The sequence below is a fragment of the Mobula hypostoma genome, chromosome 5 (genome assembly GCF_963921235.1).
Source record: "Mobula hypostoma chromosome 5, sMobHyp1.1, whole genome shotgun sequence".
In the NCBI taxonomy this organism is placed as follows: Eukaryota; Metazoa; Chordata; class Chondrichthyes; order Myliobatiformes; family Myliobatidae; genus Mobula; species Mobula hypostoma.
Genome location: NC_086101.1, coordinates 181,079,894 through 181,097,218, shown reverse-complemented (window position 1 = coordinate 181,097,218; position 17,325 = coordinate 181,079,894). Strand labels below are relative to the sequence as shown.

Sequence of the window (17,325 nt, the reverse complement as noted above, 5' to 3'; positions counted from 1 at the left end):
ACGGACTGTCCAATGTCCTACCCGGTGATTTCAGTATATTAGGGTGACGCAAGTTACAGAGTTGTAAAGTGACACTGCATTTAAAACGGACCCTTCAGCCCAAGTTGTCCATGCCATAGAGTATGCCCTTCTAAGCTGGTATTTGCCTCCCCTTGACCCATTTGCCTAACCATTCCTATCCATGAACCTGCCTTTTAAAGGTGCTGTTGTACCTGCCTCATCCACTTTCTCTAGCAGCTCAGTCAATATACTGACCACTTTCTGTGTAAAAATGCTGCTCCTCAAATTCCTATTAAATCCTCCCCTTACACCTGAAACCTTTGAGTTTATAGAACTAAGTGTGTGTTCACTCCATCTATGCACTTCATGACTTTATACAGCTCTATAAGGTCAATCTCCTGCGCTCCAAGGAATCAAAGAAGTCACGCCTGCAGCACCCCTCTCCCTATGACTCAGCCTGCCAATACTGTGAATACACAGTATTTTATTTTCTGTGTGTTGTATGTACTTACATTCATGTGATGCTATTGCAAGCAAGATTTTCATTGCACATATACTTCCCAGTACGTGCTGACATGACAATAAACTTGTCCTGACTTGACTTGACTTGATAATCTTGTAAGCTTCCTTTGCATTCTTGTCAGGTTAATTATGTCTTTCCACTAACAGGGTAACCAAATCTGTACAATGTTCCAGGTGTGGCCCTAGTAACATCATGTACAACTGCAACGTATTTTGATTGACACCACCTCTTTATTTTGTTAGGGGCTCTGGATTGCCAGGGCATAACCATGCTTTGCGGGAGCTGTATCATGCTTGGAATGAGCAGGTAACTCTAAGTCTATTTTCCATCTGCCTCCTGGACTCAAAATGTCAACCACGAGGAAATCTGCAGATGCTGGAATTTCAGGCAACACACATCAAAGTTGCTGGTGAACGCAGCAGGCCAGGCAGCATCTCTAGGAAGAGGTACAGTTGACATTTCGGGCCGAGACCCTTCGTCAGGACTAACTGAAGGAAGAGTGAGTAAGGGATTTGAAAGAGGGAGGGGGAGGGGGAGATCCGAAATGATAGGAGAAGACAGGAGGGGGAGGGATGGAGCCAAGAGCTGGACAGTTGATTGGCAAAAGGGATATGAGAGGATCATGGGACAGGAGGCCCAGGGAGAAGGAAAGGGGGGGGAGCCCAGAGGATGGGCAAGGGGTATAGTGAGAGGGACAGAGGGAGAAAAAGGAGAGAGAGAAAAAGAGTGTGTGTATATAAATAAATAACGGATGGGGTACGAGGGGGAGGTGGGGCATAAGCAGAAGTTTGAGAAGTCGATGTTCATGCCATCAGGTTGGAGGCTACCCAGACGGAACATAAGGTGTTGTTGAAGATCTAAGATGAAGTATCCATGGCCTCCTCTACTCTAAAGATAACTCTCAGGTTGGAGGAACAACACCTCATATTCCATCTCATATTGTGTATGTTGAAGATTTCCAGCATCTGCAGGATCTTTTGCGTCTACTTCCCTATCTGATTCTAGTTCCATCTGCCATCCAGGTTTCCCTTAAAGAGTCTCATTATCACCTCCTTCACTAATCAGAATCCACAACGGTAGTGTTTTATGTTCCTGCTTGTGTCCCTCCAGTAGCTGTCTCCCATCTTCACATTTCCCTCCCTCCACCTTCCAATGTCTGTCTCTCATTTTTTTTTCTTTGTCTCCGTCCACAATTCACCTGTCTCCCAACTACACCGTTCTCAAACGTTCAAAGTGTTCGGTGACATATACTTTGCTTGCAAATTTACTTTGAACTTTGAACTTTTTCCTACCCCTACCTGGCACAGTATACCTGTCATCTTTCATCCTTGTTTGGCCCACCTGTCACCTCAGACTCCTCCTCTTTATAGTGGCCATTTCACCTCTTCACATTCAGTCCCGTTGCAGTGTTTTGACCTGAAACATCAATGATTCTTTTGCTTCTGCAAATACTGCTTGACTCTCTGAGTTCCTCCAGCAGATTGTTTGTTCAGGTTCTGGTATCTGCAGTGTCTGGCTTGGGTGGAATATTTCGAACCTGTTCAGATCAGTTGTTGGAGTGGGACAGTTTTGAAGACAGTTTTATCCTCTCTCGTCCAATATGAGGTCCCCTCTTGCTTTAAGAAGACCACTATCATCCCAGTGCCAAAGTAAAATAAAGTCACATGCCTCGCTGACTATCCACCCCCTGCTCCCCCCACCCCCACAATGGCTCTGAGGGACGGCATGGTAGCATTGTAGTTAGCATAATGCTTTACAGTATCAGCAACAAGGGTTCAATCCCCATCATTGTCTATTAGGGGTTCATATGTTCTCCTTGTAACTACATGGGTTTCCTCCCACAGTTCAAAGATAAACCTGTTGGTAGGTTAAGTGTCATTATAAATTGTTCCGTAATTAGGCTATGGTTAAACCAGGGGTTGCTGGCTGACATGGCCCGAAGGTCCAGAAGTCCTTTCTGTGCTGTATCTCAATAAATTAAAAAAAATCTATCATCATGAAATGATTTGAGAGACTGGTCATGACGCGCATCAACTCCTGTTGCCCAGGTAACCCTAACCCACTGCAATTTGCTGACTGCTGAAACATGTTCACAGCAGTTTCTCTGACTCTATACACCTCTGGATTATCTGGATAACAAAGGCATCATTGCAAGACTTTTATTTATTAACTCTACCCTTGCCTTCAGTACTATTCCGAACAAACTCATCTGCAAAAGCACACAGTCACGGAGAGAACGTATAAACTCCTTACAGGCAGTGGTGGGAATTGAACCCGGGTCATCTATATTATAAAGCATCGTGCTAACCACTATGCCACCATGCTGCCTCCCTCAATCAGCCCTCATACCTTAGTGATTCTCACTTCGCCCTACCACACCCCAGCCTGTCACCCAGAAGACACGTAATCTTAGAAACATGCACCATTAGGCTCCAGCACAGATTTTATCCTATTGTTATAAAATTCTTGAAGGGACCTGTCATATAAAAATTGTGAACTCTTGACCTCATGATTTACCTTGTCATCACCCTTGCACCTTATTGTCTACCTACACGGCATCTTCCCTGTAAATAGAATGTTATATTCTACGTTCTGTTACTGCCTTTTGCTTTGTATCACCTTGCTGTACAGATGTGCTGAAATGATCTGCATGGATGGCATTCAAAACAACATTTTTCACTGTATCTCGGTGCATGTGACAATAATAAGCCAATTACCAGTCCTAATATTCCACACCCTCCAGAATGACAATGCTCAGAAGCATACCAACAAGAAATACAAGTTGATGACATACTTTCAACCAACATTCTCTGGAACTCTCAGACTCAACCATCAACACAATGGTGAAGCTAACAGAATGACTGGCCTGCTGCTCCAGCGTTCTCGCCTCGCTCGCTGTCTGTGTGGAGCTTGCATGCTCTCTCTCTGACTGTGTGGGTTTCTTCCAACTGATCCGGTTCCCTTCCCCTTCCCAAAGATGTGCCAGCACGTAGATTAATTGGCCATAGTAAATCGCAGCGGGTCATTGGGGAGGTGAGAATGAAATGAGATTAGAGTAGCTCGGGGGGTTCCCAACCTTTGTTAGGCCATGGACCCCAATCATTAACTGCGAGATCCGTGAACCCCAGGTTGGGAACCCCTGGTCTCCATGAAAGATTTCTCGAGGTTGTAACGGGACATTAGTGTGGCGAATTCCCCAGATGTGGTGATCTGTGGAATTCGTTGCCACAGACGGCTGCTGAGGCTAAATCGTCACAGATATTTAAGGCAGATGTTGCAGGATGCAGAGTTGGGCTGAGTAGTGGCAGGCGGAGTTCAACCCGGAAAAGTGTGAATTGATTCATTTTGGCAGGTTGAATTTGAAGGCAGAATACAGTGCCTATGCCAGGGTTCTTAGCAGTGTGGAGGAACAGAGGGATCTTGGGTCCACATCTCTCAAAGTTGCCACGCAATTTTGTAAGTTTATTCAGAAGGTGTATGCTATATTGGCCTTCATTAGCTGGGGGATTATGGTTAAGAGTGATAAGGTAATATTGCAGTTCTGTAAAACCTTTATAAGACCCAACTTGGAATTTTGTGTTCAGTTCTGGTCACCTCATGATAGGAAGGATGTGGAAGCTTGAGAAATGGTGCATGTCTAATGAAAATAGATTGAGTGAGGTAAGGCTTTTCCCTTTGGAGCGAAAGAAAATGAGTGGTGACTTGATAGAAATGTACAAGATAACAGGCATAGATACAGTGGATAGTCAGAGAATATTTCTGAAGGCGGAAATGGCTAATACAAGGAGGCACAATTTTAATATGATTGGAGGAAATTATAGAGGGGGATGTCAAGGATCAAAGATCAAGGGGCGACTTTATTTGCCACATATACTCAGCAGCTTCCTTATTAAGAACTTTTTACATTGGCACAATTGAGAGCATCCTGACTGGCTGCATCAGTGCCTGGTATGGGAACTGTACTTCCCTCAATCGCAGGACTCTGTAGAGAGTGGTGCGGACAGCCCAGCACATCTGTAGATGTGAACTTCCCACTATTCAGGATATTTACAAAGACAGGTGTGTAAAAAGGGCCCAAAGGATCATGAGGGACCCTAGTCACCCTAACCACAAACTGTTTCAGCCGCTACCATCTGGGAAATTGTACCGCAGCATAACAGCCGGGACCGACAGACTCCGGGACAGCTTCTTCCACCAGGCCATCAGACTGATTGATTCACACTGATGCAGTTGTATTTCTGTGTTATATTGAAATATAACATGCAGGGGAGGAGAAGATGGCGGCACGACGCGGCGCGACGCAGTGCGCGTGGCCGTTCCGAATTGAAATCGTATCTGTGAAGTAGGATGCCATGCACAATCCTGATTTGATGGAGATGGACGTGAGAAGCACAGAAGAACATCTGGAGAAACTTCTGAAACACCTGCATCGCTGCCGCTACTACTGTGCGTTCGAGAATCTCTGGAGGGGAAGGCCCCAAATCCTTGGCCTTGCCTATTGCCTGTTGCCGGGGCCGGGGTCGAAATGCTTGGCAGAGATGGTGCTCGGTATTGGAGAGCTGGTTGGAGGCTCGGAGTTTTCAGACGGACTCGGAGTCGGACTGTGGTCAGATGCTTTCGGGATGCTGCATCGGCAATTTTGCGGTTTACTGTCTGCGTGAGATGATGGGACTTTCGAAAGACGTTGAGACTTTACCGTGCCCATGGTCTGTTCTTATAAAATTACGGTATTGCTTTGCACTGCTGTAACTATATGTTATAATTATGTGGTTTTTGTCAGTTTTTCAGTCTTGGTTTGTCATGTTTTCTGTGATATCATTCTGGAGAAACATTGTATCATTTCTTAATGCATGCATTACCAAATGACAATAAAAGAGGACTGCGTGTCCTCATAATCATAATCATATTGACTGTCCTGTTGTACATACTATTCATTATAAATTACTGTAAGTTGCACATTGCACATTTAGATGGAGACATAACGTAAAGATTTTTACTCCTCATGTATATGAAGGATTATTAAAGTCAATTCAATTGAATCCAGGATGGGGAAGATATGTGGTCTAGGTGAATTTGACTGTGGAATTATAATTGGTGCAGATGAGATGGTTCTCCTAAACATTACATACATGCTACCTTGCTGCTGGAATGTGTGGTGACACTAGTAGGCTCTCCTCAAAACTTTCTTAGCCTGTGCTGGTTGTTAATGCAAACAATGTACTTGACTGTATGTTTTGATGTGCACGTGCAAAATATATGAATTTCAATCTGATTGTCTGGCTGTGCCAGTAAACTAAAGTTAAACTGAGCATGAGACATGTTTGTCCACTGTGTGACTGTGATGTAGGTCTGGCTAATGTCATGCAGGCAGCTGGAACTGGTTTTGGTTGGCTCCGTGGTCAGCACATGGTCCTATTTCTGTGCTCTACTATTCAAGGTGAATATGCCAGTTACAGATTCGGAGGAGGACTAGGTCCTCTGGATCTTCAGACCTGTTCTGCTATCTAATGACAACATAAGTAATCCAACTATAAACTCTCTTCCATATTCCTTTGTAGCTGCAGCAAACATTTCACCCACTTGTTATCAATTATTAACCTACATGGGTCTTAACAAGTGTTCAAAACATTCTGCTTCTGCCACACGGCGAGGAGAGACTCAGCAAACTCTGAGAGAAAAATAAGTTATTTTTAAACCATCATGTTCCCCAAGAGGAAATGAACATGGAACATATAACAGCACAGTGCAGGAACAGACCTTTTAGCCCACAAGGTTGTACTGAAACATTTAAATTAGTAATCAAATTTTTCACTAAGCTAATCTCTTCTGCCTTCACAATGTTCATATCCTTCAATTTTTCTGACATTCATGTGCTTATCTAAACATCTCTTAGAAGTCCCCAATGCTTCTGCCTCTACTACCACCCCAGGCACCCACTGCTCTGTGTAAAGAAACTTGCCCCTCATATCTCCTTTGAAATTACCCACTTTCACTTTAAATGCATGCTTTCTGGTATTAGACATTTCAACCCTGGGAAACAGATACTGTCCGTCTACTCTGTCTATGCTTCTCATAATGTTATAAACCTCTATCAGATCTCCTCTCAGCCTTCGCCGCTCCAGTGAAAACAACACAAGTTTGTCCAACCTCTCATTGCAGCACACGCCTTCTAATCCAGAAGGCATCCTGGGAAACCTCTTCTGCATCCTCTCCAAAGCCTTAACATCCTTCCTGCAATGTGGTGACCAAAACTGCATACAATACTCAGATGGCCTAACTCAAGTTTTATAAAGCTGCTGCATAACTTCCTGACGTTTGAACTTCATGCCCCAACTAATCAAGGCAAGCATGCTATATGCCTTCTTAACCACCCTATCAACCTGTATAGGCACCTTCAAGGAGCTGTGAACTTGGACCCCAAGATCTCTCTGCTCTTCAACACCATTGCTGGTCTTGCCCTTAACAGTGTACTGTCTCGTTACATTTGACCTACCCACCAAAGTGCAACATTTTACATTTGGCTGGGTTAAACTCCATCTGCCATTTCACTAATCTTGGTATCATCTGCAAACTTACTAACCTACCCATCTACATTTTCATCCAGGTCATACTGTATATATACATCACAAACAGCAGAGGTCCCAGTACAGATCCTTGCAGAATAGTACTAATCACAGACCTCCAGCTAGAATAAATCCCTTTGATCAATACCCTCCGTCTTCAATGGCCAAGCCAGTTCTGAATCCAAATGGCCATTTCATCATGGATCCCATGCTTCTTAATCTACTGGATCGACCTGTGGTAAACCATGTATATATGTTGTAACTCGGTTACCTGTCTGGACACACCCCTCTGCTGACTGTCCCTGTGGCTCCTCCCACAGAGTCCTGTATAAAGGTGTTCGCCTTGCCCCTCCTCCTCAGTCCGGGGGCAGACACTCACTGTGGAGGTCGTATTGTACAGCGAATAAAAGCCTTTCAGTATTTTACCAAACCTCAGTCTTTTGAAGTAATTGAAGGTGCTTCACGACCTCCCATTAGAAATCTTGTCAAAGGCCTTACTAAAGTAAGTGTTTGGAAATATTCTTTCCAAATCCACCATCAAAGCAGCCAGGATCTGATAAGTTTCAATAATGTCACATCTCTTCTAAACTCCAATTGATAAACTGGTCTATCATACACGAGATATTCTGCAGTTGCTGGAAATTGAGTGTGGCGCATACAAAATGCTGGAGTAACTCAACAGGCAGCGTCTATGCAGTGGAATAAATGGCTGACATTGCAGGCCGACATCTTTCATCTGCTCAGATCTGTCCGTCTGTTTTATCTAACCTTTACTCATTAGATAATCATTTTAAGCAATAGCTTAGTTAAGTTTTTCTAAATTACTTTCAATGTGTTCCTTCCTTAAATAAGACCAAAGCTATGCATGATACTTCAGATGTGAACTCACTACTATCTTATATAAAGAAATGATGACCTTCCCACTTTTGAGTTCAGTTCTCCAAGCAATAAATAGTAACATTCTGTTAACTTTCTTATTTCCTGCAGTGCTTGCATATTAGCCTTCTCCAGTCTGTGCACTTCAACACCCATGCACTTTCTCTTACTTACCGCCTGTTATGCAACTGGCGTTTAGGGCAGCAAAGAAGGTCCTCCATTTCTGTCTGTTCATACGGTCGCCCACAGATGTGGAAGGATTCTTCATTGCTGTTCTCGTACAGTTTTGTTTTACCAGTCAGGGTTGTTAGCCCTGAGCTGAACTCCCAAACCTGGAGGACCGGAGGACCACGCTTAGTCTGGCCTCTACCCTTTGACCTGTTTGGCATGGGTGAGCCTACCAAGAGCCAAAGCACAAGGCCCTGACTCCAGCCAGTGTACCTCTCCAGGCCATTTAGGTATGCAAGCCTCCAAACTCTACGACAAAGGTGTGGTCTTCTTGGAGAATCTCTCCCTCTGCATCTCATTATTTAGATAAAATGCTTCTTTTTCCATTTATTCTAAATATTCTGTGGAAATTTCTATTTCTACACTTTCCAATATTATACACCAGTTTCTACTTCCTTCCCCGTTCACTTACCTATCTGTATCCCCTATGTATCCCCTTGTAGCCATTTTGTACCTCCTTCACAATTTACATTCCTAACTACCTTTGTGTTATCAGAAAAAAGTAACAACCATACCTTCTCTGCCTTCATCCATTATTGATATAAATTGTAAAATTTGGGGCCCTAGAACCCGTCCCTATGGTGATCCAGTCTGGTCAAAATGGTACCATGCTGCAGTTTCATTGAGGTTGTGGCTCATAGTTGTTTTTAAGGTGAAGAGTCAGAGTGGGAGTTAGTGTTCAGGTTAGAGTTTAGGGACAAGAATGTGGGGGTATTAGAGGTCAGGCTGGAGTTTAGGGCTCCCGTCTGTGCTCTGCGTTTGAAGGCCAGTGATGTGGATGTGGGGCAAAGGGCATCTGTTGTCAGACGTCCTGGGTTTGGAGGACAGTTTGTGCGAATGGGTAGGAGGGTGGGAGAGTGGAAAAGGGCTTGTTCTACTGTTGTTGTTTTGTGTGCTGCTCTGATGAACGTGGTGGACACGCTGCGTTGATTCCTTAATGTGTGGCTGCACTCACGGGCGGCCCCCAGCACATCCTTAGGTTGTGAAGGTAGGGTAACACGAAAGGAGGCGAATCTCAAGGGTGTATAATGTATACATATTTTGATAATAAATGTACTTTGAAACTTGAATTTGAATTTTAAGATTTATTTCACTGCATGTTTTGATGTACGTGATAATTAAATGAATCTGAATCCAATTACCATAAAAATTCTATATATTGCTGTTCTCTTTTTCCATAAGAGCATAAGATATAGGAACAGAATTAGGCCATCACGTCTGTTCCACAGTTCCATCGTGGCTGCTCCACAATTAAATCTGGCTGATTTAATATCCTTCTCAACCTCATTCTCCTGTCTTCTCCATGTAACTATGACATCCTGACGAATCAAGAATCTCTTAATACTCAGTGACTTGCCTTCCACAGGCCAAGCCATTTTCCTTTTAGTCAGCCAAATTGTCTATCTGCACCAATATTACACCTGCGGCTGAATTTTATTTTCCTCATAGCTTTATCGATTGCCTCTACAAGGTAACATGTGTTTTTGGTGTGTAGTTTATTATTGTCACATATGCTGAGACCCAGTGAATAAGTTAGTTCTGTAAGCTTCCATACTGATTATTTCTAAATGTGAGTACCCTGTGGCAGTAGAAGGAAAAGCAACAATGGAATACAGGATATAGTTTTACAGTTATGGAGAAAGTTCAGTGCACAGGGTCACATTAGAGAAGATTGTGGGCTCCAAAGTTCATCTTTAACATAAAAGAAGCCTGTTCAACAGTCTTAGAACAAATCACCAACATCAGACCTACAGGAAGGACAAAATTGCAGACAGCAGGGTGAGTATCAATGATTTAGGGATACAAAATCATAAAGGTAGCAAATATGGCACACTAAGTGTTGTATCTCAAGGCACGGAGTTTAAGAAATAAGGTGGATGATCTTGTTGTACTATTTCAGATTGTCAGGTATGATGTCGTGGCCATTACTGACTCATGGCTGAAGGATGGTTGTAGTTGGGAGCTGAACGTCCAAGGCTATATGTTGTATCGGAGGGATAGGAAGGTAGACGGGGGTGGGGGGTGGCATAGCTGCGCTGGTAAAGAATGGCATCAGATCAGTAGAAAGATGAGACATAGGATCGGAAGATGTTGAATCATTACGGGTTGAGTTAAGAAACTGCAATGGTAAAGGGACCCTGATGGCAGTTATATATGGGCCTCCCAACCGTAGCCAGGATATGGACCACAGATTACAACAGAAAAGGTGTATCAAAAGGGCAATGTTATGATAGCCATGGGAGATTTCAACATGCAGGTCATTTGGGAAAATCAGGTTGGTAATGGATCCCTTAGAGACTGAGTTTGTTGAATGCCTATGAGATGGCTTTTTAGAGCAGTTTTTTGTTGAGCCTACTAGGGGATCAGCTATACTGGATTGGGTGTTATGCAATGAACTAGAGGAGATTAGGGAGCTTAAGGTTAAAGAACCCTTAGGAGACAATGATCGCAATATGATTTAGTTCCACTTGAAATTTGACAGGAAAAGAGAAAAGTCTGACGTAGTAGTATTTCAGTGGAGTAAAGGAAATTACAGTGGTATGAAAGAGGAGTTGTCCAAAATAAATTGGAAGGAGATGCTGGCAGGGATGTCAGCAGAGCAACAATGGTGCGAGTTTCTGGGGAAAATGAGGAAGGTGCAGGAGAGATGTATTCTAAAAACAAAGAAATAATCAAATGACAGAATAGTACAACCGTGGCTGACGAGGGAAGTCAAAGCTAATGTAAAAGCAAAAGAGAGGGCATTCAACAATGCAAAAATTAGTGGTAAGACAGGGGATTGGGAAACTTTTAAAAACCTACTGAGAGCAACTAAAAGAATCATCAGGATGGAAAAGATGAAATATGAAAGCAAGCTAACAAACAATATCAAAGTGGATAGTAAAAGCTTTTTCAATTAGTAAAAAATAAAAGAGAGATGAGAGTAGATATAGGACCATTAGAAAATTAGGCCAAAGAAATAATAACGGAGGACAAGGCGATGGCCGTTGAACTAAATGAGTATTTTGCATCGGTCTTCACTGTGGAGGACACTAGCAGTGTGCCAGATGTTGAAGTGTGTGAAGGAAGAGAAGTGGGTGCAGTTACTACTATAAGACAGAAGGTGCTCAAAAAGTTGAAAGACATAAAGGTACATAAGTCACCCAGACCAGATGAACTGCAGCCTAGGGTTGTGAAAGACACAACGGTAGAGATTGTGAAGGCATGAGAAATGAGCGTTCAAAAATCACTGGACTCTGGCATGGCACCAGAGGACTGGAAAATTGCAAATGTCACTCCACTCCTTAAGAAAGGAGGAAGGCAGCTGAAAGGAATTTATATACCAGCTGGCCTGGCCTCAGTGGTTGGGAACATTTTGGAATCAGCTGTTCAGGATGAGGTGATGGAATATTTGGTGACACAGGGCAAGATAGTACAAAGTTAGCGTGGTTTCCTTCAGGGAGAATCCTGCCTGACGAGCCTGTTGGAATTCTTTGAGGAGATTACAAGTAGGATAGATAAATGGGATGCAGTGGATGATGTATATTTGGACTTTCAGAAGTCCTTTGGCTAGGTGCCATAAATGAGGCTGCTTACCAGGTTAACAGCCCATGGTAATACAGGAAAGGTATTGGCATGGTTAGAGCATTGGCTGATTGGTAGGAGGTAGCAAGCGGGAATAAAAGGATCCTTTTCTGGTTGGCTGCCGGTGACTAGTGGTGTTCTGCAGGGGCTGGTGTTAGGACCACTCCTTTTTATGCTGTATATCAAGGATTCAAATGATGGAATAGATGGCTTTGTTGCCATTTTTGCAGATGATATGAAGATTGGTGGGGGCAGGTAGTGTTGAGGAAACAGGTCAGCTGCAGAAGGACCCAGACAGATCAGGAGAATGGGCAAGAAAGTGGCAAATGAAATACAGTGTTGGAAAGTGCATGGTTATGTACTTTGGTAGAAGAAATAAAAATGCAGATTATTTTCTAAATGGGGAGAAAATCCAAAGATCTAGAATCCAAAGGGTCTTGGGATTCCTCGTGCAGAGCACCCTAAAGGTTAACGTAGATAGAGTAAGTAACGAGGAAGGCAAATACAGTGTCAGCATTCATTTCAAGAGGCCTAGAGTACAAGAGCAGGGATGTAGTGTAATGCTGAGGCTTTATAAAGGCACTGGTGAGGCTTCACCTTGAGTATTGTGAACAGTTTTGGGCTCCTTACCTACTAAAAGCTGTGCTGCCATTGGAAAGGGTTCAGAGGAAGTTCACAAGAATGATTCTGTGAATGAAAGGGTTATCATACAAGGAACATTTGATACTCTGTGTCTGTACTCACTGGAATTCAGTAGGATGAGGGGTAATCTCATTGAAACCTTTGAATGTTGAAAGGCCTAGATAGAGTAGATGTGCAAAGGATGTTTCCCATGGTGTGGTTGTCTTGGACAAGAGGGCAGAGCCTCAGGGTAGAGGGGCGTCTATTTTAAACAGAGATGTGGAGAAATTTCTTTAGCCAGAGGGTGGTGAATTTGTGGAATTTGTTACCACAGGCATCTGTGGAGGTCTGGTCATTGGGTGTTTTTAAGGCAGAGTTTGATAGGTTCTTGATTGGACATGGCATCAAAGGTTATGGGAAGAAGGCCGGGAACTGGGGTTGAGGAGGAGATAGAAAAAAGGCTCAGCCATGAATGAATGGCGGAGCAGAATAGATGAGTCAGATGGCCTAATTCTGCTCCTATGTCTTATGGTTTTATGATAGTAATCCATCATCTACAGTAACCCAGTGAACTACTCCTTTTATCTATAGCACACCACACATCAAAGAACTCCAACAACTGTCTAACATTATTATCTTTTCACAATACTATGTTTACTTTGGTTGGATTGTATTGTTTTATGTTTCTATGTTATAATGTCATTTGTAATAGCTTGCAGTACTTTATCTCCAATATATGTTAAGCCAACTGATCTGTAGTTGCTACATCCTGTGTTCTTCCCTTTTTTGATAAAAGTGTTTTATCTCTGATCCATTGGACTGTTGCCTTAATCTACAGAATAAAAAAAAATTAAAAGCCTTGTATCATCTACCCACGAGCCACTTCCGTTGGATGGAGTGCATTAGTGACTGGAAATTTATCAGCTCACGGGTACAAACTGATCAACCCTTCTATCCGCTACTTTGGTTGTGTTGAGGTTGAGTTATGCTGAAATGCATCAGCTAGTTCATCACTTTTCGATGAACTTAATTAGGAACATGATACTTTCCAGCCACAGATCCAACAGTTTGCTCAGTATCTTGCCCCAGTGACTAAATTTTTGTGTGTTACAACTTCCCTCTTAATTCATATTTTACAGTAGTTTTTGAAGGTTTCACGTGTCTGTTGAGTAAAGACGGATACAAACTTACTGCATTCTTTATTAGATTTCAATTAATAGGTCCCAGGCACTGTTTCTATGGACCAATCAATGTTCACTTTGTTAGGTTGCTGAGTGCTAGCAGTACAAGGGTTCCAGAACACCAGTATGATTGCTATTGTCCAGAATTAAGGCACAAGAACCAGGTATATAGAACATAGAACATAGAACATAGAATAGTACAGCACAGTACAGGCCCTTCGGCTCACAATGTTGTGCTGACCCTCAAACCCTGCCTCCCATATAAGCCCCCACCTTAGATTCCTCCATATACATGTCTAGTAGTCTCTTAAACTTCACTATTGTATCTGCCTCCATCACTGACTCAGGCAGTGCATTCCATGCACCAACCACTCTCTGAGTAAAAAACCTTCCTCTAACATCCCCCTTGAACTTCCCACCCCTTACCTTAAAGCCATGTCCTCTTGTATTGAGCAGTGGTGCTCTGGGGAAGAGGTGCTGGCTATCCACTCTATCTATTGCTCTTATTATCTTGTACACCTCTATCATGTCTCCTCTCATCCTCCTTCTCTCCAAAGAGTAAAGCCCTAGCTCCCTTAATCTCTGATCATAATGCATACTTTCTAAACCAGGCAGCATCCTGGTAAATCTCCTCTGTACCCTTTCCAATGCTCCCACATCCTTCCTATAGTGAGGTGACCAGAACTGGACACAATACTCCAAGTGTGGCCTAACCAGAGTTTTATAGAGCTGCATCATTACATCGCGACTCTTAAATTCTATCCCTCGACTTATGAAAGCTAACACCCCATAAGCTTTCTTAACTACCCTATCCATCTGTGGGGCAACTTTCAGGGATCTGTGGACATGTACCCCGAGATCCCTCTGCTCCTCCACACTACCAAGTATCCTGCCATTTACTTTGTACTCTGCCTTGGAGTTTGTCCTTCCAAAGTCTACCACCTCACACTTCTCCTGGTTGAACTCCATCTGCCACTTCTCAGCCCACTTCTGCATCCTATCAATGTCTCTCTGCAATCTTTGACATTCCTCTACACTATCTACAATACCACCAACCTTTGTGTCGTCTGCAAACTTGCCAACCCACCCTTCTACCCTGACATCCAGGTCGTTAATAAAAATCACAAAAAGTAGAGGTCCCAGAACAGATCCTTGTGGGACACCACTAGTCACAATCCTCCAATCTGAATGTACTCCCTCCACCACCACCCTCTGCCTTCTGCAGGCAAGCCAATTCTGAATCCACCTGGCCAAACTTCCCTGGATCCCATGCCTTCTAACTTTCTGAATAAGCCTACCGTGTGGAACCTTGTCAAATGCCTTACTAAAATCCATATAGATCACGTCCACTGCACTACACTCATCTATATGCCTGGTCACCTCCTCAAAGAACTCTATCAGGCTTGTTAGACACAATCTGCCCTTCACAAAGCCATGCTGACTGTCCCTGATCAGACCATGATTCTCTAAATGCCGATAGATCCTATCTCTAAGAATCTTTTCCAACAGCTTTCCCACCACAGACGTAAGGCTCACTGGTCTATAATTACCCGGACTATCCCTACTACCTTTTTTGAACAAGGGAACAACATTCACCTCCCTTCAATCCTCCGGTATCATTCCAGTGGACAACGAGGACTAAAGATCCTAGCCAGAGGCTCAGCAATCTCTTCTCTCGCCTCGTGGAGCAGCCTGGGGAATATTCCGTCAGGCCCCGGGGACTTATCTGTCCTAATGTATTTTAACAACTCCAACACCTCCTCTCCCTTAATATCAGCATGCTCCAGAACATCAACCTCACTCATATTGTCCTCACCATCGTCAAGTTCCCTCTCATTGGTGAATACCGAAGAGAAGTATTCATTGAGGACCTCGCTCACTTCCACAGCCTCCAGGCACATCTTGGCTCCAGAGTTGATTATCCACCAGACTGGCTTGTGAATGAAACTTTTGATTACAACCCCTCTATCCTCTTCCTCTGAATCATAGTCCCTAACCTCCCTTTTTGAATCAGGTGTAGTTAAAAATTTAAAAAAAACTATAAAAAACACTCAGATGGAAAAGGCAGAATCTATTGTTTTTTGGTGTCTCACAATTACTCCCACTTTAAGTAGAATGCCAAGCTGAAGAGAGAAATATTTGCTGAAATATTGAACTTGTATACAAATCCTGGTCTGTTTGTTCATTACTGGCTTGTGACAAGCAAATTTGTCACACCTCCCACACCCTGCAACTTTCATTCATTTCCTGCCCATTTCAAACCTGACCCTTCCAGGATGCAAAAAAGATCATGTTACCTTTGCTCCTTTCTTTAACAAGGCTTCTGTAATGGCCTTCCCCAATCCTTGGGATGCTCCTGTTATTAAGGCCACGGTGTTCTTCAGATTCATTTCTGCTCCAGTTGTCTCTCTCGATGCTCAGCCCTCTGCCTGTGCTTTCTTCTTGCACCTGCCTGTTGACTGACTAGTAAAAAGCACCTCCTACTGCTGTTTAACTCTTCACCAACTGGCCACTAGCCAGGGAAACGCCTTCAAACATTAGCAGCTTCTAGAAGTAACGTAGTCACATTCCAAAACAGTTTCAAACTCACTCAAATTCTAACTCACTCAAATTAAAGTGACACTTCTTAATGGACAAGGATCTAAAATGGTGATTGTTTGAGCACGTCTGAGCTTTGAAGCAGCTTTGACTGACCAGAGTGCTGTGCTTGAAGGCTTTTCTTTTGTAATTCTACACTCTAATGACACTCTGAATAAACAGAATGAACTTTCATATTCATCCAACTGCTCTGCAATTTATAATACTTCTTCATGGTAAAAACAGTATAACATTTTCCTGGCTCTGCTCTGTTTCCTCAGAAGGCTATGGAAGTTCAGCACATTCCCAAAGACTTTAACTAAATTTTACAAACAAGAGAAAATCTGCAGAAGCAACACACACAAAATGCTGGAGGAACTCAGCAGGCTGGTAGCATCTTGGAAAAGAGTACAATCGACGTTTCAGGCTGGAGGGTATCGGCCTGAAACGTGGACTGTACTCTTTTCCTAGATGCTGCCTGGCCTGCTGAGTTCCTCCAGCATTTTTTGTATGTTGATCAAATTTTACAGATGCACTGTAGAAATCATCCTATCCAGATGCATCACAGCTTGGGATGACAATTGCTCCGCACGAGTCTACAAGCAACTGCAGTGAGTTGTAAACACAGTCTATCACAACAGTCAGCCTCTCCGCTACTGACTGTCTTAGGAAAACAGGCAACATAAAGTAAAGCAACACTCACAAAATGCTGGAAGAACTCAGCAGGTCAGGCAGCATTAATGGAAAAGAATAAAGAGTCGACAATTCAGGCTGAGACCCTTCTTCAGGACTGAGAAGGAAGGGGGATAATGCCAGAATAAAAAGGCATGAGGGTCCATCTCCTTTCTCTCCCCTTTCTCGATCTTCCCTCCCCTTTCTCGATCTCTCTGTCTTCATTTCTGGAGACAAACTGTCAAACATCATCTTTATTAACCTACGGATCCCCGTGATTATCTCAACTATACCTCATCCCACCCTACCTCCTTTAAAAATGTTATTCTCTTTTCTCAGTTTCTTCGACTCCACTGTATCTGTTCCCACGGATGTGGTTTCCCAGGACATCAGAAACTTCCTTGTGTCTGCGAACATAAAGATCTCTCCCACTGTGCTCATTCTCTCTACACTCTTCCTCCATCAAGCAGAAGATGCAAAACCTCGTGAACCTGTACCACCAGCTCAAGAGCAGTTTCCA

At 43.3% G+C, this 17,325-nt stretch overlaps 1 protein-coding gene across 2 annotated transcripts in view; it reads right to left on the bottom strand.

Annotated features, from left to right (window-relative positions):
• Positions 1–16,005, bottom strand: part of LOC134346361 (15-hydroxyprostaglandin dehydrogenase [NAD(+)]-like) — an 81,047-nt gene extending 65,042 nt beyond the window's left edge. For both annotated transcript variants that reach the window (XM_063047707.1, XM_063047709.1), the window contains exon 1: positions 15,854–16,005. In XM_063047707.1, coding sequence (XP_062903777.1) covers positions 15,854–15,946 — 93 coding nt within the window. In that variant the 5' untranslated portion in view covers positions 15,947–16,005. The remainder of the gene's footprint in view (positions 1–15,853) is intronic.
• Between the last annotated feature and the right edge of the window lie 1,320 nt (positions 16,006–17,325).